Source organism: Hypanus sabinus, chromosome 17 (genome assembly GCF_030144855.1).
Source record: "Hypanus sabinus isolate sHypSab1 chromosome 17, sHypSab1.hap1, whole genome shotgun sequence".
NCBI lineage: Eukaryota > Metazoa > Chordata > Chondrichthyes > Myliobatiformes > Dasyatidae > Hypanus > Hypanus sabinus.
The window spans coordinates 15,497,936-15,520,753 of NC_082722.1; the positions used below are offsets into that span (position 1 = coordinate 15,497,936).

The 22,818-nt window shown below is 40.6% G+C and overlaps 1 protein-coding gene across 3 annotated transcripts in view; it reads right to left on the reverse strand.

Annotated features, from left to right (window-relative positions):
- Positions 1–22,818, reverse strand: part of wdr59 (WD repeat domain 59) — a 101,569-nt gene that overhangs the window by 7,273 nt on the left and 71,478 nt on the right. For all 3 annotated transcript variants that reach the window (XM_059992589.1, XM_059992588.1, XM_059992587.1), the window contains 5 exons: positions 18,616–18,728; positions 17,082–17,232; positions 16,046–16,118; positions 6,430–6,553; positions 4,533–4,675 (listed from right to left, as the gene is read on the reverse strand). In XM_059992589.1, coding sequence (XP_059848572.1) covers positions 4,533–4,675; positions 6,430–6,553; positions 16,046–16,118; positions 17,082–17,232; positions 18,616–18,728 — 604 coding nt within the window. The remainder of the gene's footprint in view (positions 1–4,532; positions 4,676–6,429; positions 6,554–16,045; positions 16,119–17,081; positions 17,233–18,615; positions 18,729–22,818) is intronic.

Sequence of the window (22,818 nt, forward strand, 5' to 3'; positions counted from 1 at the left end):
ACTTTGTTTACAGACTTTACAAGTAAGGAGGAGTAATTTATTCATGTTTTTAACTGCTCCTTCCATGACTATCTGCATCTGAGAGGCTATCTGTGTCCCAGTACTACTTACACGAGGAAATCTGCAGATGCTGGAAATTCAACAACACACACAAAATGCTGGTGGAACACAGCAGGCCAGGCAGCATCTATAGGAAGAAGCACTGTCAACGTTTCGGGCCGAGACCCTTCGTCAGGACTAACTGAAAGGAAAGATAGTAAGAGATTTGAAAGTAGGAGGGGGAGGGGGAAATGCGAAATTATCGGAGAAGACCGGAGGGGGTGGGGTGAAGTTGAGAGCTGGAAAGGTGATTGGCGAAAGGGATACAGAGCTGGAGAAGGGAAAGGATCATGGGACAGGAGGCCTAGGGAGAAAGAAAGGGGGAGGGAGCACCAGAGGGAGATGGAGAACAGGCAGAGTGATGGGCAGAGAGAGAGGGAAAAAAGGGGAGGGGGTACCACAAACAGATGACTCACAGGTGAAGTGTCACCTCACCTGGAAGGACTGCCCTTACACTTCCTCCCTCACCACCATTCAGGGCCCCAGACAGTCCTTCCAGGTGAGGCGACACTTCACCTGTGAGTTGGCCGGTGTGGTATACTGCGTCCGGTGCTCCTGGTGTGGCCTTTTATATATTGGTGAGACCCAACACAGACTGGGAGACCGTTTCGCTTAATACCTATGCTCTGTCCGCCAGAGAAAACACGATCTCCCAGTGGCCACACACTTTAATTCCATGTCCCATTCCCATTCTAATATGTCTATCCATGGCCTCCTCTACTGTCAAGATGAAGCCACACTCAGGTACCTTATAAACCATCCAGGTAGCTTCCAACCTGATGGCATGAACGTTGACTTCTCTAACTTCCATTAATGCCCCTCCTCCACTTCTTACCCCCATCCCTGATATATTTAGTTTTTTTTTCCCCTCCCCTTCTTTTTCTCTCTCTCTGCCCATCACTCTGCCTGTTCTCCATCTCCATCTGGTACTCCCCTCCCCCTTTCTTTCTCCTGAGGCCTCCTGTCCCATGATCCTTTCCCTTCTCCAGCTCAGTATCACTTTCGCCAATCACCTTTCCAGCTCTCAGCTTCACCCCACCCCCTCCGGTCTTCTCTTAACATTTCGCATTTCCCCCTCCCCCCACTATTTTCAAATCTCTTACTATCTTTCCTTTCAGTTAGTCCTGACGAAGGGTCTCAGCCCGAAACATCGACAGTGCTTCTTCCTATAGATGCTGCCTGATCTGCTGTGTTCCACCAGCATTTTGTGTGTGTTCCCAGCACTGCTTAACAGCCTTTGCTTTCTGTCCCGAGGAGCCCTAATCTTTAAAGGTCTAGCTAATTAGGAATTAGCAAATCAAATGCTTAGACTCAAAAAAAAGTCTCATTCTCATGCTCAGATCTGTCATATCCTGTTTAAATTTCTGATTGAAGTATGAACAAATGCCCATCATTTAGCATATACAATTGAGGAGGGACAAATGCAACCTATATACCTTTTTTGTGTAATAAATTTCATGGACATTAAACAAATTAGAATAGAAATTTGTTGATGCAGTTCATAATTTTAATGCAGTCATGTCCCCATTTACAGTATTCACCCTCCCCCTTGTAAGCTTTCATGTTTTATTGTTTTACAACATTGAATCACAGTGGATTTAATTTGGGTTTTTTGACACTGATCGACAGAAAAAGAGTCATCCGTGTCAAAGTGAAAACATCTCTACAAAGTGATCTAAATTAATTACAAATATAAAACACAAAATAATTGGTTGCATAAGTATTCACTCCCCTCCCCCTTTAACAGGACACAGCAAATCATCACTGGTGCAGCCAACTGGTTTTAGAAGTCACATAATTAGTTAAATGTTGAGATTTGTTTTTGGAGACCTGTGTGCAGTCAAGGTGTTTCAACTGACTGTAGTAAAAATGCACCTGTATCTGGAAGATCCAACTGCTGGTGAGTCAGTATCCTGGCAAAAACTACAATATCAAGACAAAAGAATACTCCAAGCAACTCCGCAAAAAAGTTATTGAGAAGCACAAGTCAGGAGATGGATACAAAATAATTTCCAAGTCACTGAATATCCCTTGGAGCACAGTTAATTCAATCATCAAGAAATGGAAAGAATATGGCACAGCTGTAAATTTGCCTACAGCAGGCTGTCCTCAAAAACTGAGTGACTGTGTAAGAAGGGGACTAAAGCAGGCCACCAAGAAACCTATTACAACATTGGAGGAGTTACAAGCTTCAGTGGCTGAGATGAGAGAGACTGCACATACAACTGTTGCCCGGGTGCTTCACCAGTCACAGCTTTATGAGAAAGTGGCAAAGAAAAAGCCACTGTTGGAAAAAAAACCCACATGAAATCTCAGCTAGTTAGCCAGAAGCATGTGAGAAACTCTGAAGTCAGCTGGAAGAAGGTTCTATGGTCTGATTAAATGAAATTTGAGTTTCTTGGCCATCAGACTAAATGTTATGCAGATAATCACAAACACCATCCTTACCGTGAAGCACGGTGGTGGCTGCCTCATACTGTGGGAATGCTTCATTGCAGCAGGCTCGTGAAGGTACAGGATAAAATGAATGCAGCACAATACAGAAAAATCCCGGAGGAAAACCTGATGTGCAAGAGAACTGCGACTTAGGAGAAGATTTGTTTTCCGCTAAGACAATGACCCCAAGCTTAAAGCCAAAAGCTACACAGGAATGACTGAAAACAACAAAGTTAATGTCCTGGAGTGGCCAAGTCAGAGTCCAGACCTCAATTCAACTGAGAATTTGTGGCTGGACTTGGAAAAGCTGTTCACTCACAATTACCATGCAATCTAATAGAGCTTGAGCAGTTTGGTAAAGAAGAATGGGGAAAAATTGCAGTGTCCAGATATGCAAAGCTGATATAAAGGCCTATCCGCACAGACTCAAGGCTGTAGGTGCTGCCAAAGGTGCATTTATTAAAAACTAACTTGAAGGGGGTGAATACTTATGGAATCAAATATTTTATATCTGTAATTAATTTAGATCACTTTGTAGAGATCTGTTAACACTTTGACACAAAAGTCTTTTTCTGTTGATCAGAGTCAAAAAAAATCAAATTAAATCCCCTGTGATTCAATGTTGTAAAATAATAAAACATGAAAACTTCCAAGGGGAGGGGAATACTTTATATAGGCACTGTATGTCTGCTTCTAAATGCAGTTTGTGATGCATCATTAATGTAAAACTTGCAAACTTGTGACGTTGAATAGTAGGGTTCCATGCTGAAGAATGAAGTTAATCCTTGTACAGCCTGCACTGCCACCTTGATTCACACTGCAGGAGAAGCACGGTAAGCAGGTTTTCCAAACAATCCCAGTGAGCTTGCAGTGAAATAGAAGGCATGTCTTCAATATTTTTAATGACAGATATTAACATGCACCCAGTAATGCCCACCAGCAGTTTGAGATTAAAAGGCCAAAGTTTCAGCTTCCATGAAATGCTGGACTATGTCTATATTATCACAGAAGCCGACATGGGGATGACCTTGATTCCATGCTGAAACAGGAATATTCCAAGCTTCATGGAAACCCATGTGCAAAGTTAAAGCTGTAATTGCCCCATGCTCAAAGGCATTTTGTGCAGATCTGAATGGACCGAGCATTTCTATACGCACACACAAAAATCTTTGGCTGAGTCATCATGGTCCTCATTGTAGGACCAGAGAACACAGTCTCAGAATATAAGGATGTTCTTTTAGAGCATAAATAAGGAGGAATCTCTTTAGCCAGAGGGTGGTGAATCTGTGGAAATTATTGCCATAGATGACTGTGGAGGCCAAGTCACTGAGTATATTTAGAGCAGAGATTGATAAGTTCTTGATTAGTAAAGGCATCAAAGGTTACACAGAGAAGGCAGGAGAATAGAATTGAGAGGCATAATAAATAATAAGGCCTTACAGAGGGTGGTTAGGGGAGCAGAGAAGGTTATTGGGGTCTCCCTACCTTCTATCCAAGACCTCTTTCAGAGTCGATGCCTCTAGAAGACACGGTACATCATTAAAGACCCCTCACACCCTCTCCATAAACTGTTTGTTCTTCTGCCATCAGGCAAATGTTACAGGAACATCAAAACAAAAACCACAAGGCTACTAAACAGCTTCCTCTCACAGGCAGTCAGACTGCTAAATAGCTACTCTACCTGACTCTGCTTTGGACACTTTAACTTGCACTGGACACTTATAACTTGATTTTAACAGACATATGGCTGTTGTGTTTTACTATTTATTGTTGTGTTTATTATTTAGTGTTGCGCTTGTTATGTTATGATTGCACTTGCCCCTGGGAAACGCTGTCTCATTCTGCCCTGCAGAGCTGATGTATGGTTAGAATGGCAATAAAGTTTTTGAATCTTGAAATCAGACATGATCAAATGGCTTAACAGATTCAATGTGCCAAGTGGCCGAATGCTGCTCCTATGTCTTATGGTTAAACTGCTTTTTCAGATTTGTACTTACCAATTCCCTTATGAGAATCTGGAGGGCAAGAGACAAACTTTAAGACCTCTGCTCGTTTCTCTCTCAGACCCCAGCGGTACAGAATCTCGCCATAACGTTTCTTGAAATCATCATATTGTAACATGTTGGCTGGATCGAGTAGCCTGAAAATTGAGAGAAGGCAGGGTGAATCTCTGGTTCAGAAACTATGGAAGCAATGTAGAAAAAATATGTACATACTTTACATCTGCAAAGCTGTTTTGTTAGATTCTCTCAGTTATTCCTTTCTCTACAATCAAATCTCCCAAAGTCTCAGGATATTGAAAAGAAAGGAAAGACTGACAGTTGGGTTAATTTTCACTGGAGCAGAGGAAGCCAAGATGACACCTAATCAATATCAAGAGGGGGAATAACTGGGTAGATAGTCATTCTATAATGTAGTATGTTTTTACTAGCACTAAAGTGACACTCCCTTTCAAAGACTACTGGTTCACTCTTATCATTAAGTTGATACAATCAATGCAAATTTTTGTATGTTACTAACACTGTATCCAATCAATGGGCAGAGGAAGCCCAAACTTCCAATTCTCTTAGGCAAGCTCCTAGAGGACTGGGAAGTGGCATCTTTGTTCAAGAAAGGTTGCAAGGATATTTACACTATGTCCTGCAGTTGATCAGATTAACATCAGAGTTGGGTCTGTGCTAAGTCACTGATTGGATACAATGTTGGTATCGCTGAAATAAATGAACACTTAAAAGTCTGCATTAATTAAGGAATGTTTGTAAAAATCAGACTGTATTTGACACAGGTAACTACAATTTCAGATTAAGTATCAAAGAAATACAATAAAGGGAATTCAGTGGACATTGTAAGCTTGGAAATATTGAGATTGTTCTTGCAGTAAAAGATTCTGAAAGAAACTTTGATGGGGGGGGAGGGGTTCGAGGCGGAATACAAGATTTGATGCTCAGACTCCAGCCCACGAACTCTGAGCTGAATTTTTTTGAACTGAACAGAATTTCTGAAGTTGCTGATTCTCTGTTATTTAGCTGGCCTCCAGCAATGTTCATGTGCTCCAGCAAAAAAACCCATTACTTAAAATACATTTTCATTTTACATTATTAAAGTTCTGAAAGTTTATTTGCAGCCGTTTTTAAGTAGATGTAATACTCATTTGTTATTAAACTTCTAGCTCTAGCTCTACAGCAATTAAGCCCATAGCCCAAAATAAACAAAAGAAACTAAATATACATGAGCTAATGACCTACATTTTTAAACACTGGCCTGCCCTAATATTGCTTTGAAAACTTCAACCATTTTCCCTTGGATCACAGCAACTCCTATTGAAAGCACATCTATAATGTAGCTAAGAGGGAGGGAATGGGCATTCCTAGCATGTCTTGCAAGGCAAAATAATTTACAATCAAAACTGAAATATAAACGATAACCACCTGGAAGCGATACTGAGTGATACTGCTTGTGCAACTGAAATAATTCTGATAATTAAAAAAGTCTGAAACAAATCTTAATTGATTGGTTATCAGTTTTCCTGATTTGCTTCTATATTGTAACAGGTAACGCGTACACGGCCATGGAGCAGGTAGTGCTGTTGCCTCAGCTGCAGAGACCCAGGTTCAGCCTGGAGCTGTGTGCAGTTTATGCATTCTTTTAGATACCACATGGATTTTCCCAGTGCTTTAGTTTCCTCTCACACCCTAAAACTGGGTTGGAAGGCAGATTAGCTACTGTAAATTAAACCCTGTGTAGGTGAGTGTCAAGATAAACAGGGGAAGTTAATGGTGATGTTAAAGTGAATAGGTTACAAGGAAAAGAGAAGTAGGAAGGGATGGAATTGCTTAAGAGCCAACATTGACAATGGGGTGAATGTATGTTTTAAGGAGTGAAGAGAAAACTTACTTTTTGTTCTTTTCATGTTGCTCCTTCTCCCGCTCTTTTGGATCAGCATAGATGTGGTTTCCATAACGGTAGTCATCCGGTGATTCATAGCACCAAGAGCTGAACTGTTCTGATTCCCGACCCACTGAAATACAGTGTCAGCATTATTGAAAATAAGACCAGAATCAGGCCATCCAGCCCACCAAGACTGCTGCCCCATTTGATCTTTGCTGATTTATTTTGCCTTTCAATCCCAACTCCCGCCTTCTCCAGGCAACCTTGGACTCCCTTACTGATCAAAAACCCTTCATAAATATACCTAATAATTTGGCCTTCACAACCATCTGTGCCAATGAATTCCACAGATTCACCACCCTCTGGCTAAAGAAATTCCTCCTCATCTTTGTTCTAGATTAAGACTGTGAACTCTGGTCCTAGACTCTTGCATAATTGGAAACATTCTCTCCACATCTATCGGCACCTTTCAATATTCAGTTATTTCAGTAAGATCTCCTTTCATTCTTCTACAATCCAGTGAGAAAAGGCCCAGAGTCATCAGACACTCTTCATATGTTAACCTTTCCATTCCCAGGATCATTCTCATAAACTTCCTTTCGACACTCCCCAATGCTAAAACATCCTTTTTTAGATATGGGGCTCAAAACATCTCACAATCACCAATGCCTTGGAATGGCTCAGCATTACATCCTTGTTTTAATATTCTAGTCGTCTTGAAATGAATGCTAACACTGTATTTGCCTTCCGTACAACTGACTCAATCTGCCCTTGAATTAACCTTGAGGGAATCCTGCACTAGAACTACCAAGTCCTTTACACACAAAGTGCACTGCAGATGCTGTGGTCAAATCAAGACGTACAAAAAAGCTGGGTGAACTCAGCAGGTTGGGCAGCATCCGTTGAAAGGAGCAGTCAACGTTTAGGGTCGAGACTCTTCGTCAAGACCTTTACACCTCTGTTTTCTGAATTTGTCCCATTTAGAAAATAGTCTAGGCCTTTATTCCTTCTACTAAAATGCATGGCTATCCACTTCCCTAAATGTATTCCATCTGCAACTCATTTTCCCAATCACTTAATCACTACCTGCTTCCTCAACACTACCTGCCTATCTTTGTGCCGTCAACAAACTTCGTCACAAATCCATCAATTCTGTCATCCAGATCATTAACATGAAAAGTAATGGACTTAATACTGACCCTATGAAACACCACTAATCACTGGAGAAAGCTCCCTTTATTCCCACTTTTTGCCTCCCGCCAGTTATCCAATTTTCTGTCCACGTTAGTATCTTTCCTATAATACCATGGACTCTGGTATTACAATTAATAGATTAACTGGAGGCAACAGATCAATCACTAACTGGCTAATATTTTAAATCACCTAATATCATTGCCTGAATATCTGACGTAGAGAAACAAGGTCCTCAGGATCATACCGTGGTCTTTCATGACACTATTTTGTTGTGCTTAGACATTCAGATTCAGCTCAGAAAGAAGATGAAAAGTCAAAAGAATAACCTCTGGCCTAAGACACAAATGTGAAATGCTGGAATGGACTGAGTAACAGGCTGCAGAATCACAAATGGCATTTGAGATCTGTTGAATTGTTGCTGAAGCATATGATGACATTCAGACATCACTTCCCATATAGCCCAATGGCTTGTCTATGTCAAAATTAAATTTTGCAGTTTATTCTTTAGTTAAGAACTGCAAAATAGTGTGTTGACTGCAAATGACAACTCACAAACAACAAGAATGAGCTTTATAACAGTTTGAAGTCATTCAGATAATGAAGAATTGTCAGATAGATTTGTTACTCCAGCAACTGTGAAATTATAGCCTGGGCTTCCAACGGCCTTTATCTTTAATTCTCTGTCCCACTTCCACTGAGCTGTTGGCCTTTGCTTTTTGTACTTCCTCCTCAAGATGTTCAATAGTTCTCATCCTCCTCCAGACATATCAGCTGTAATTAACAAGCCTTTATTACTCTCTCTCAACCAACATTACTAGCACTTGTGCTACTTAGTCCCTCGTGGCTTTCATCCTATTCGAAGTACATTTATTATCAAAGTGTTTAAATTATACAACTTTGAAACTAGTCTGCTTGCAAAGCAAGAAAAGTGAAAGAACCCAATTTAAAAAATTAAGACTAGTCCCCAATGTGCACAGAAAGGGAAAGGAAAAACACAAATAACACAAACATTTAAAGCAAGCAGGAACAGCAACAACAGCACTCCAACCTAAATCGAGTCCTTAGATCCAAGACCCCAGCGCACCCTAGGGTAAACCCAAAGCCTTGGTATTCAGTTCGCTGTACTAGTGGGGCAAATTGTCGCGAAGTTCACAGACGTGAAGCACAGCAGTCAGGGCACTCTTGTCGCGCCATATTAAACCAAAAGGATATTTCCTCTACCCCATGCCTTCTCTGCAACTGAAGACCTATTTGATTTCTAACTTTTCCCACTTCTGAAGAAACCTCAGCGACCTGAAATGTTAACTGTTACTTAACCTATAACGAATTATGTAAATGAACGATAGAATCATATAACATTACAGCACAGAAACAGGCCTTCTGGCCCTTCCTGGCCGTGCTGAACCATCTTTTTGCCCAGTTCCACTGACCTGCAAATGGCCCATATCTCTCCATACACCCGTCATCCATGTACCTGTCCAAGTGTTTCTTAAATGTCAAAAGTGAGCCGGCATTTACCACTTCATCTGGCAGCTCATTCCACACTCCCACCACTCTCTGTGTGAAGAAGCCCCCACTAGTGTTCCCTTTAAACTTTTCCCCCTTCACCCTTAACCCATGTCCTCTGTTTTTTTTTTCTCCCATAGCCTCAGTGGAAAAAGCCTGCTTGCATTCATTCTATCTATATTCATCATAATTTTATATACCTCTATCAAGTCTCCCCTCATTCTTCTACGCTCCAGGGAATAAAGTCCTAACCTATTCAACCTTTCTCTGTAACTCAATTTCTCAAGTCCCAGTAACATCCTTGTAAACCTTCTCTGCACTCTTTCAACCTTAATATCCTTCCTGTAATTCGGTGACCAAAACTGCACACAATACTCCAAATTCAGCCTTACCAATGCCTTATACAAGCTCACCATAACATTCCAACTCTTGTACTCAATACTTTGATTTATAAAGGCCAATGTACCAAAAGCTCTCTTTACTACACTATCTACCTATCTATCTAAATACTTGTAGATCCGATCTCTTAGTACTCCTCCCAATAATTTACCTACTACCAATGTCAAACTTACTGGCCTATAGTTTCCTGGATTACTTTTAGAGCCTTTTTTAAACAACGGAACAACATGAGCTATCCTCCAATCCTCCAGCACCTCAACCACAGATACCGACATTTTAAATACAAAGTTGTATATCTGCCAGGGCCCCTGCAATTTCAACACTAGTTTCCTTCAAAGTCCAAGGGAATACCCTATCAGGTCCTGGGGATTTATGTACTCTGATTTGGCTCAAGATAGCAAGCACCTCCACCTCTTCAATCTGTATAGGTTCCATGACCTCACTACTTGTTTGCCTTATTTCCATTGACTCCATTCCAATTTCCTTAGTAAATACAGATGCAAAAAACCTATTTAAGATCTCCCCCATTTCTTTTGGTTCCAAACATAGCTGACCACTCTGATCTTCAAGAGGACCAATTTTATCCCTGACTGTCCTTTTGCTCTTAATATACCTGTAGAAGCTCTTTGGATTATCCTTCACCTTGACTGCCAAAGCTACCTCATGTCTTCTTTTAGCCCTCCTGTAAGTTTTTTTTGCACTTTTTATACTCCTCAAGTACCTTGTTTGCTCCGTTTCCTATACATGTCATACATCTCTCTCTTCTTCATCAAAGTTCCAATATCCCTAGAGAACCAAGGTTCCTTATCCTTATTCACTTTGCCTTTAATCCTGACAAACTCTGCACTCTCGAAATTTCTCCTTTGAAGGCCTTCCACTTACCAACAACAACCTGTCCAATCCACGCTTTTCAGATCCTTTCTCATTTCTTCATATTTGGCCTTTTTCTAGATTAGAACCTCAACCCGAGGACCAGATCTATCTTTATCCATGATCAAGTTGAAACTAATGGTGTTATGATCACTGGAACCAAAGTGTTCCCCTACACACACTTCCGTCACCTGTCCTAACTCGTTTCCTCATAGAAGATCTAATATTGCATCCTCTCTAGTCAGTACCTCTATATATTGATTCAGAAAACTTTTCTGAACACATTTTACAAACTGTAATCCATCTAGACCTTTAAAAGTATGGGAGTCCAAATCAATACGCGGAAAAGTAAAATCCCCCACTAAATGCTTAATCAAACAATATATTTTTAAATTTACCCAAATATTACTGAAATATACTACCCTACAGGACATCTTTGAATGTGAAATACCCTTAGAGAGTAAGATATATATTTTGGATATATACCTCAAGAATGGTTGAAAAGAGATAAATATTTAATGAATATACTCTTGGTGGCTGGTAAAAACTCTTTCTAGGAAATGGTTATCACAGGAGAGCCCAACTTTAAATACATGGATGGAAATTACAATGGACATTTACAAAATGGAGACGATAATAGCATCTGTTAATCATAAGCTGGAACAATTTGATTCATATTGGGAAAAATGGTTTAACTATATAATGCCTCATAGGCCTGATTTCATTCTCACAAACCAATGAATCTGTTGTAAAAAAAAACACTCCCTACTTGTACATAGTTTTCCTTTTGCTTGTTTTTTATTTTGACGCTTTTCTGTAAGTGTATACCTCAGATAAATACTTTGTGGAGATTTGTGATATATATGATTATATAATATATATGTACAATGTCTGAAATACATCTTATGGAAATGTTTGTTTGATGAACTTCAATAAAAAAAATAAATTACAAAGAAATATTAAACACACTGCACTCCTCCCTGCTGAGCTATAAACTCCAACTCAACAAAGAATGAATCTCAACTCAAATGTGTAGTGTATTGCTCTCTGGTCATCTTGTAGACACAGTATACTATATAATACAATTACTATATAGACGTCCGTAGCTAGTAAATGTTAAATTATCCCATTCAGGCCTAAAAATTTAATCACTGTGGAGGATTTCTTATTCTTGTGGGATAACATCTTTTCTGATGGAGGGGGGGTCACTCTGCTTGGTAGGTAAGATTTGTGGCTGTAAAATACTTTCAGGTTCTGGGGCCTCCTCTGTAGTGGTTGTAAGAGTTGACTCTGGGACAGTAAGTGGTGCTGACAGCTCTGGACACCTTTCTTCTCTAACAATTGTTTCTGCTCTCCTCAATCGATCAATGTATTTTCTCCAGGTGATATCACATGCAATCCACACTGTGTTGGTGAGTGGTCCAGTTCTGTTCTTAATCTTTCCTAGTACCCACTTATGATCACCACTGTAGTCCCTTGCCAGCACTACTTCTCTAGTAGTGAAACATCAAACCTCCTTGTTTAAGAAGCCCTGAATTTGTCTCAGCTGTTTGTTCTGAATATTCCTTTTGACATTATGTTTGAGGAGATCCAAGCGTGAGAGCAAGGGACAACCCAGCAACAGCAAAGCTGGTAATTTGTTAGTTGTGGAGTGTGCTGCATTGCGATGTGCAAGGAGGAAATTGGTGAGCTTCTGATTCAGTGTAGTGTGTTCCACTAACATTGCTCTAGTGTGTTCTTTAGTCTCTGGACAAACCTTTCCGCCAAGCCATTTGTAGCTGGGTGGTACAGTGCAGATGTTATAGGTCTTGTTCCATTCCTTTTCAGGAATAACTGAAACTGTTCCATAACAAACTGTGGTCCATTGTCACCAACTAAGTGATTTGGAACACCCGTCCTTGAGAAGAGGTTTCTCAACACAGCAACAGTGTGTGAGGCTGTATTGGAGGCTATTGAGACCTTTTCTGGCCACTTTGTACCAGTATCAACCATTACCAAGATATTCGCATGAATCCTCTGCCAAATGAAGGCCACTCCCAGGATGCTCTTGGCATCTTCTGAATGTGTTGGCATCCTAAACAGTGCACGGCAAGGTGCTCAATCTGCTGATCTATCTGAGGCCACCAGACAAAGCTTCAAGCCAACACATTCACTTTGACCACACCTAGACGACCGGCATGTAGCTCCTCCAACATTTCAGCTCTCAGCTTGGATGATATAACAACTTAACAACTTTGAATCCCCATATAAGGCAATCACTGTCAAGGGCAAATTTATCCCAGCACTGGTAAAATGGGCAAGCTGGACCTGCTGCTGCATGTTCCAACCATTTTGGGTTGCCATGTATAGTGTAGGGTCTTTATTGTCACATCTCTGCCGTAACAGCAAGACTTCGATTTGCATTGGGGAGAATACATTACAAGGAGTGTCCTCTTTTGTAAATTTTTCAGGGAATTCCTTTTCCAAGGGTAAATGGGACAATCCATCAGCATTTCCATTATTAGGTATCCTCTTGAATTTGATCTTGTAATTATGTCCTCCAAGAAACAGTCATTACTGGATTTGTGCTGCTGCTGGTAATGAAACACCCTTCTATAGAGTGGAAATGGACACTAGTGGTTGATAATCAATAATAAGGGTAAACTCGCTCCCATACAGGTACTGATTGAAATGTTTTACGTGCCAATCCAAACTTAAGGCTTCTCTGTCAATCTCTGGACAAATTTTCTCTGTAGTGGTAAAGGAATATGACACAAAGGCTATGGATACCATAAGATGAGGCATCACAAGCAAGCTTCAATGAACGATACGGATTATAATGTGTGGATGTCACCATTTTCTTTGTCTTTAGGAAAGCCAGCTCACACTGCTTTGTCCATTGCCATTTCTTCCTGATCAACAGTAATGAGTTTAAGGGATGGAGTACTGTACCCAGGCTTGGCAGGATCCTATTAGAGTAATTGGCAAATTGTGTGACATATTCTTTGGTCTGGGACATCCACCCCTGCTTGATATTTTTCAGCACTCTTGTATAATGCTTGTGCTTCAATGGTGTGACCACCATTTGCACTTGTCACAGTGTGCTCTGAGCCCATAATCTTCTAATCTTCTTAACACTGCCTTGAGATTTTGGTGATATTCTTTGTCATCCTGACCAGTAACAATGATACTGTGCAGTAACAAGAGTGCTTTGGCAGCCTCACAACACCTGGTCCATAGCTTTCTGCCAGATCTCAGGTGCAGATGCTACTCTGAAAATAAGCCTATTATGGCAATAAAGCCCTTTGTGAGTGAAACACTTTGAACTCTTCTTCCATCTCCATCTGTAAGTAGGCCTCAGCAAAGTCCACTTTGCTGAAGTGTTTCTCTCCAGAAAGTTTGTAAAGATATCCTCTATCCTGGCTGAGAGCATTGATCTACTTTCAGTACTGAGTTGGTGATTTTAAAATCACCACAGATAATGTCAGACACATCCACCTTAGCTACTGGGACCACGGTGTTTCCCACAGGCTCTGCTTGATCTTGGAACGATTTCCTTCAGCCTGTGGCTTTTCTGTTAAGAAATCCAAGATCCTATTGCAAAGGGAGGTGTTGAGGCCCAGCAAAAACAGTTTCCCCACTATTTCTGGTGTACGATGGTGTTAAACACCGAACTGAAGTCTCCATTTTCCAGGCGGGACAGGACAGAGCAGAGGGCAAGGGCTATTGCATCGTAAGTGGATCAATTTGAGAAAATAAGCAAACTGTAAAGGGTCCAATGTAGCCGGAAGTAAGACTTTAATGTGGTCCATGGCCAGCTGCTCAAAGCATTTCATAATGGTTGATGTTAATGCCACTGTACGATAGTCATTTAGGCAGCTTATTGTCACCTTCTTTGGCACTGGAATAATGAAAAACTGACGAGACAATGAACTGCCCAGAGAGATGCTGAGTATATCTGTCAGCATATCAGTTAGCTGGGCTGTGCAGTCTTTCAGGACTCGACCTGGTATATTATCAGGCCTCGCAGCTTAGCATGGGTTGACTCTGGCCAGGGTCTTCTTCACCTTGGCTTCAGCCTGATGGACTGTCTGCTCTCCTGCAGGCAACGATGCCTTCCTCACCAGCGCTTTGTTCTGCGTGTCAAACCAGCCATAAAAGACATACAGCCTGTCGGGGAGTGTGGCATCCTGGTCACTGATGCGCAGGGTAGACTTGTAGTGTGTAATCCTCTGAATTCCCTGCCATATGTGCCTCGTGTCCCTGGTATTGTAGAAGCGGCAGTACATTCTCTGATAATGCTCCTGTTTTGCCTTCCTGATGGAGTGGGAAAAGCTTAGTTCTTGTTTCGCTGAAAGCTGTCACATCCCCCAATCTATAGTCAGCATCATGATCTCTCAGCCTAGTACAGAACTCTGCAGCCCTCACCCATGTTTTTTCATGATGGTAACATCCTCAGTACACTTCTCTATGTAGATGGTCACAGAGTCCACATATTCCTCAATGTTAATGTGGTTGCCATAGGCAGCAGCCACCCTGAATATTCTCCACTTTGTGTTTTCAAAGCAATCCTGTAGTACTGATATTGCCCCTTCAGGCCAGGTTATCACCACCTTTAGAACTACCCCATCAGTGAGCTGCTCATTGATTGCAGTAGCTGGATTAGTGCCAATTGTGGAGCCGGCTGGCCTGTCGGAGAAGGAGCCAGCCAGGATGGCAGAGGAGACGGATTGGGTTTGGAGGAGCTGACCTGGGTGCATACCATGTTGTTGCCTGCTGCTCAAAGGCACTGGAGTTGGTTTTTGAAGGCAGCATGCAACCGTGGTGATCGTCTTGAACATTTCTCCTGCTGTGACAAGAACTTGTTGGGCATTGATATGGTAAGATGCCACAGGCTCGATTGCCCTACTTGGTGGTAGGACAGATGACATGAAAGCTGTGTAGCCTTGGTTTTAGCAAAGTCTAGGCCTCAAACCATGGGCTTGCCTACACTGAACTTCAGGTGAGGAAACGTTGGGGGCAGTGCAGCATGGTGTCCGTGTTTGGTTGGGGCTGGTCTCTCCCACTGGAGCTGCCCTCCAGCGTTCAATCAGTGGAATGACAGTCTGAGCACCAGTGGGAGACTTGCGGAACGTGTTGCTCAGGGTCTTGGCCTATATATGTTTTATTCATGAATATGTTTTTTTATGCTCGTTATTTTGAACATGCTGTGTACGTTTTGCACCTTGGCCCCAGAGGAATGTTGTTTCATTTGGCTTTATCTATGTATGATTGTATAATTAACTTTGATTTGATATTTTGGGAAATTAAATGGATATACTGTACCTAGAATGGGGTGTAGTACAAATTGCTAGAATATAGGATAGTATGTTGTAAAATGTCACTGATACTCTACAAGACAGAAATAGATCTGTAGAGATTACACTGTGATATACAATTGGATAGAGGGGCATTTCTGGAGAATATACAGTGATATAAATACTGAGTGAAGTGCTTTAATTCATTTAATTATTAATATCATTGCAGAAAATTCTTAATATTGATTCAATCTTGTTCCTACTGGCTTCCTGAGTATCCTTTTCAAATTACTGAGGAACCTCTCAGGTGGGCAATCTTTACAAATATGCCAACTGCTGTTCCATTCCTTCTCAAATACCTTAAAGAAGCATCTTACCTATGTTCCATCCAGTGGACCCAACAATAGTTTCAGATGTGCTTGAATAGGAACCTGAAGAAGCATAGCCTGACTGAGGTAAAAAAAAAGATTCTTAGAACAGTCTACAGAGCAGGGTAAAGAAACACTGACACTATTAGTTTATAAAATGCTCACTGGAAACTTGCAATTGAGAACTAGAATTTGCTTAAATTTGCCACAGATAATATTCAGGAAACATGAAATTATGTTCAACACCACCTGTTGCAGATAAACACAGAAGTAACTTACTCAACCACGAGGAAATCTGCAGATGCTGGAAATTCAAACAACACACACAAAATGCTGGTGGAACACAGCAGGCCAGGCAGCATTTATAAGGAGAAGCACTGTTGATGTTTCAGGCTGAGACCCTTCGTGCAGTCCTGACGTGCAGTCTTGGCCCGAAACGTCAACAGTGCTTCTCCTTATAGATGCTGCCTGGCCTGCTGTGTTCCACCAGCATTTTGTGTGTGTTGTAGTAACTTACTCAATGCTACAAGTAAACAGATTTTGTATCTTTAAGCTCCTTTTATCATTAATGGAAAAATCAGTTGTTTAGTGCTCTCCCAGTCTAACCCAAAGAGTTCTATGCCTATCATGCCCCAGGCAGGTACAAACTTAACACCAACCCAATTCTGCTCTAGTAAACAGGATTGGTGATCACACAAAAACAGGATCCTTAGTGTGGGAGGAACTGCTCAGTATGGAGAAATCTGCTATCACTTCAACGGCCAAGTGTCTGCTTATAGAAATTGATTAGGCTCCAGGCAATTTTATTAAAAACAGTTCAATAACCAAAGGAAGGACAATGCACAACAACACATCAGAATCTTGTTCCTGCTATTAGCACATGCAGTTTTCATGAGAATTTCATCTCGAAGTATCCTTGCCTACAGTACAGTGACTACTAGAGATCAGCCTGCAAGACTGACCTCAATTGTACCTAATTATATCTGTAAGTCAAAGCTTTAAGTGGGACAGATTCCGGACCAGAACACAGTAAATACAGGCTTACGCAATGTAGAAAGGGAGTGGAGATAGAATTGCGTTGGTACAGTTGTGTGCCCATGCTGCTATAGCAGTCTGGAGGCCTGGACTGGGCCTCAAATACACAGCATAGCATTGCTAGAGTCTGAACATCGTGTATCGTGCTGTAGTGGGTCAGGCTGTGGAAAAAACAACACATCAATAAATGACTGCAAGAAGGAGAACTATACTTAAAAATTACTTAGTACTGATAAACAGTCACTGCTTAATGCTTCCCTGATCGGCTGAATAAGTTCTATGATTAAGTACAAATGAGGGCATGCATTTACCACATTTAGCTTATTCTACCATTAAAAACTTGAGATATATTTAATCACTTTACATTATTAAAGCATTTATCTGACCAAGCCTAAGGTACACATGTTGAATTTGTTTGTTTTAAATCACCAGACCTGGCACAAATTAAAAATTGTAATAATTAGGATGATTTTAAATAGGAAGTTAAAATTTCATCTTCTTTCCCCATCCCACTCTTTCCAAATGGCTCAAGGAGCAAATGCACTGCATGGCATCAAGCTAAACATACCAGGAGGTATCAGATTTAATGCTAAGGTGCTAGGTTCACCAGTGGATCTATAATAAATAAAAGGCACCATCCACTGCCCCCTCTGCGCATTGCAGAAATGCAGATGTCAGTTACGGTCTGAATGGATTCACACCCATGTTGAAGAAATGCTCATCATCTAGATTCAGAGCTTCTTCATCTGAGGAAATGGCACCCCATTCCAAGTCACCAGCTTCTGAAGGAAGGTGTGCAGTGAAAACCAAAACACAGATATATTTCAATTTATTGGGAGCTATTTCACCAGCTTGTAATAATACTATGGGTGCCAAGCAAGACCCTGCAACAAGCAACTTGATAATGCACAGATCATACTCGCTCATTGACAATAACAATAAAGCTGCAAAAGCACTGAATTAGTAACAAATCTTCTTATTCCTGTGAATGCAAAAGGGTCTGTATAAGTATAGGCTTTCTTTCTGTGAATCAGGACAAGACACTAAAAAGTACTGCACAAGCACTCAGATCTATGTATTCACTACATCTTAAATTACCTGAAACCAGCTTCATTAAACAGTAAGGATGCATGAGGTATGTAAAAGACAATACTAAATGCAGGTCAATTAAAACTTAATTTTCAAAGAGCTTTATGAATGAATGCTGTCTTCCTGTATAGTTGCAACTCCTCACCACTGGAACTACATCTCTTCCTGAAAGAAATGAGGGATGGACAACAATCCTGGCTTTGTCAAAGACGCATAATTTTCAGATGCAAATGAATAATAGTTGAAAAATTACACAGAAGCAGTACACTTCATTCATAATGTTCCTGAAAAATATGAAGTTTTTGATTTTTCCTGCATTTATTATAGTTTCAAAAGGGTTTCTCACATAGCCTTCCTGCTTAGTGATTGAATGTAATCATGCTTCTGGTGATTTTAAGTCTCTGAACACTTGTCAATTTTGCCATTACTTTATTAGATACCAAACTCATTCTCACAGCGACTCAAGGAGGTGCCTGCCAAATGGATGCCGTGCCCATGGTGTCTCTACATCAGGATCTGGATGTGGACTAAGGAAGGAGTCTGTAGCAACAGCAGCTAAAGACCATACCTAGAATTTAAGAAAATGAAGAATGAAATCAGTAAGTTAGCAAGAGATTAGGAAATAGCACAGAACTGGGTTCTACTGCATAGTTTAACCAAGATTAGTTGGCTCATCAGTTGGTTAAACTGAAATTTAAAAATAACCATTTTCTCTATGACAGAAACCCTGTGCCAATGGTTTGTAGATTATAGACCTTACAATGTTGTGCTTACAGTTCAAAAAAAAAAGAAAAACTAGAATGAAAATCAGAGATCAAAACAAAGACTGAGATTACCAAACAGTTTGATACTATCAAAGCTGAATTTAAAAAAACAGGATGCAGGATGAAAACTCAAGACAACTCTACAAATTGAAATCCAGAACAGGATATGTCAAAGTCTGTGCCACGGATTTTAGTTTCAGAGAGTAAACTTCAACCTTGGCTCAGCTGGAATATAAGAACATAAGAAACAGCAATGGATGCTAACCATTCAACACTGTGCTTGCTCCACTATTAGAATGATCAACTTTTACCTCAGTGCCAATTCCCTTCACTAACACCAACTCTATTAATTCTGTGAATGTTCAACAATCTATTGACATTGCTTGCTTCCACCAGAAAATCACAAGTTCAAATCCCATTCTAGAAACAGATGCATTAAACATTAAGAGGTATTGTACTGTTCCTTTCTCTATTTCACCTCTTCTCTGTACCACAGGGAGTTGGCTAGCTCTTCCCAGTTTTACTGAAAATGCCATGAACCTGAAATATATCTATTTCTCCACAAGTGTAAAAAAACCCTGATGGAACTTGTATACAGACCCCCAAACAGTAGTGGTCTACAAATTATAACAGGAGATTGAAAATGAATGCCAAAAGGACAATGTTACAACAGACATGGAGGATTTCAATATGCAGGTAGATTAGGAAAATCAGGTTGCTGCTGGATTCCACCAGGGGGAACTTCTAGTGTACCAATGAGATGGCTTTTTAGAGTAGCTCATGGCTGAGCCAACTAGGGGATCAGCTATTCTGGACTGGGTGTTATGCAATGGACCAGAACCCTTAAGGGCAAGTGATCATAATATGATCAAATCTACCCTGTAGTTTGAAAAGGAGAAGCTAAAGTCAGATGTATCGGTATTACAGTGGAACAAAGGGAATTACAGAGTAATGAGAGAGGAGATGGCCAGAATTTACAGGTAAAGAACACTGGCAGGGATGACGACAGTGAAGCAATGGCTGGAAGCTCTGGAAGCAATTCAGAAGGCACAGGATATATACATCCCAAAGAGGAAGAAATATTCTAAAGGAAAGATGACACAACTGTGGTAACAAGAGAAGTCAAAGCCAAAGAGAAGGCATATAATACAGCAAAAAATAATGGGAAGTTAAGAGGACTGGGAAGCCTTTAAAAACCAACAGAAGGCAACTAAAAAAGTCATCAAGAAGGTAAAGGTGGAGTACGAAAGTGTTAGTCAATAATATTAAAGAGGATACCAAAAATTTCTTCAGATACATAAAATGTATAAGAAAGGCGATAGTGGTTATCAGCTCGCTGGAAAACGATGCTGGAGAGGTAGTAATGGGGTTAAGGAAATGGTAAGATGATCTGAATCCCTGATGGTAGCAATGAGAAGAGGGCATGTTTTGGGTGATGGGGGTCCTTAATGGTGGAAACCATCTTTTTGAGGTATTGCTCTGTGAACATGCTGAATACTACAGAAGCTAGTGCCATGATGGAGCTGACCAAGTTTACAATTCTCTGCAGCTTACTTCAATCCTGTGCAGTAGCCCCATGCCACCCCTATACCAGATGGTGATGCACCAGTTAGAATGTTATTTTGTATCAGTCTTTACTATGTAAGACACTAGCATTATGGTGGAAGTTCCAGGTGTCAGGGGTCATGAAGTGTGTGGTTACCATTACTAGAGAGAAGGTTATTGGGAAACTGAAAGGCTTGAAGGTAGATAAGTCACCTGGACCAGATGGTGTACATCCCAAGGTTATGAAAGAAGTGGGTGAAGATATTGTGAGACATTAGAAATGATCTTTCAAGAATCACTAGGTCCTGAAGTGGTTCTAGAAGACTGAAGAATTGCAAATGTCACTCCACTCTTGAAGAAGGAAGAGAAGTAGAAGAAAGGAAACTATAGGCCAGTTAGACTGACCTCAGTGGTTTGAAAAATGTTGGAGTTGATTATTAAGGATTAAGTCTCAGGGTACTTGTAGGCACATGATAAAACAGGCTGTAGTCAGCATGGTTTCCTCAAGGAAAACCTTTGCCTGACAAATCTGTTGGAATTATTTGAAGAAATAACGAACAGGATAGACAAAGGAGAATCAGTTGATGTTATGTTCTTGAATTTTCAGAAGGCCTTTGACAAGGTGCCACACATGAGGCTGCTTAACAAACTACAAGTCCATAATATTACAGGAAAGATTCTAGCATGGATAAAACAGTGGCTGATTGGCAGGAGGCAAAGAGTGGAAATAAAGGGAGCCTTTTCTGGTTGGCTGCCAGTGACTAGTGGTGCTCCACAGTGGTCTGCGTTGGGACTGATACTTTTTATGTTATATGTCAATGATTCGGATGATGGAATTGTTGGCTATGTTGCAAAGTTTGCAGCATAAGAAGATAGGTGGAGGCAGGTAATTTTGAGGAAGTAGAGAGTCTACAAAAAGACTTAAGACAGATTAGGAGAATGGGCAAAGAAATAACAGATGGAAAATGGTGACTGGGTACATGATCATGCACTTAGATAGAAGAAAGGGCTGACTATTTTCTAACTGGAGAGAAAATACAAAAAACTAAGGCACAAGTGGACTTGGGGTTGCCCGTGTTGGATTCCCTAAAGGTTAATTTGCAGGTTGAGTCTGTGGTGAGAAAGGCAAATGTGATGTTAGTATTCATTTCAATAGGACTGGAATATACAAGCAAGGATGTAATGTTGAGAATTTATAAAGCATTGGTGAGGCCTCATTGGAGTATTGTGAGCAGTTTTCGGCCCCTTATCTTAGAAAACGTGTTGAAACTGGAGAGGGTTCAAAGGAGATTCACGAAAACAATTCCAGGATTGAGTGGCTTGTCATATGAAGTGTGTTTGATGGCTCTGGGCCTATATTCACTAGAATTCAGACGTATGAAAGATGACCTAATTGAAACCTATTGAATGGTGTAAAGCCTTGATAGAGTGGATGTGGAGAAGATGTTTCCTATAGTAGAAGAGTCTAAGACCAGAGGACACAGCCACAGAATAAGAGGGCGTCCTTTTAGAGCAGAGATGAGGAGAGGTTTCTTTAGTCAGACAATAGTGCATCTGTGGAATTGTTTGCCACAGGCAGTTGTGGAGGCCACACCTTCATGTATATTTGGAGCAGAAGTTGATAGATTCTTGACTGGTTGGAGCATGAAGGGATATGGGGAGAAGAAAGGAGATTGGGGCAGAGAGGAATATTTGATCAGACATGGTGAAATGACAGAGCAAATTTGATGGACCAAATGACCTAATTTTGTTCCTATATCTTATGGTTTTACGGTCTTAAGTGCTCCCTGAACAACCAGCTCCCGTATTTTCTATTTTTAAATTACCGCAGAGAGATTAGAGATGGGGAGGAGAGTGCTCATAAGGTAGTTTACAAATATGCATGTTTGAACTAGAAGTGTTGCACAGGAAATTTACAGCTACACATGTAGTTGACATCAACTATACAATCTTCATTGATTGTATCTCTTCAAACATTTCAACCCAAGATCTTCCTTAAGAAATCAAAGACGACTGTCCTTGATTAAACTGTGCCTTTCTAAATGGGAATTTATTTTATTACTCAGTTATCATTCCAGTCATTTAAACATTACTATTACATGGTCTGTGATTACTTGATGTAGCCTTTCTCTCCTTTAAAACAAGGATTTGGGGTCAGTAATCTTCCAGTGCTGCAGCACTATACCTATCCCCCAAGAAGCATTCAAAACTAATCAGAGCATCTTCTCTTTCAAGAACCTGGAAAATATTTCAACTTAGTCTGACAATTTATCCATTTTTAGAAATTTTAGGCTGTTTAATATCTTCCTTATTTATTACTCTTCATCCTTAAAAACAATGTTTATTGCT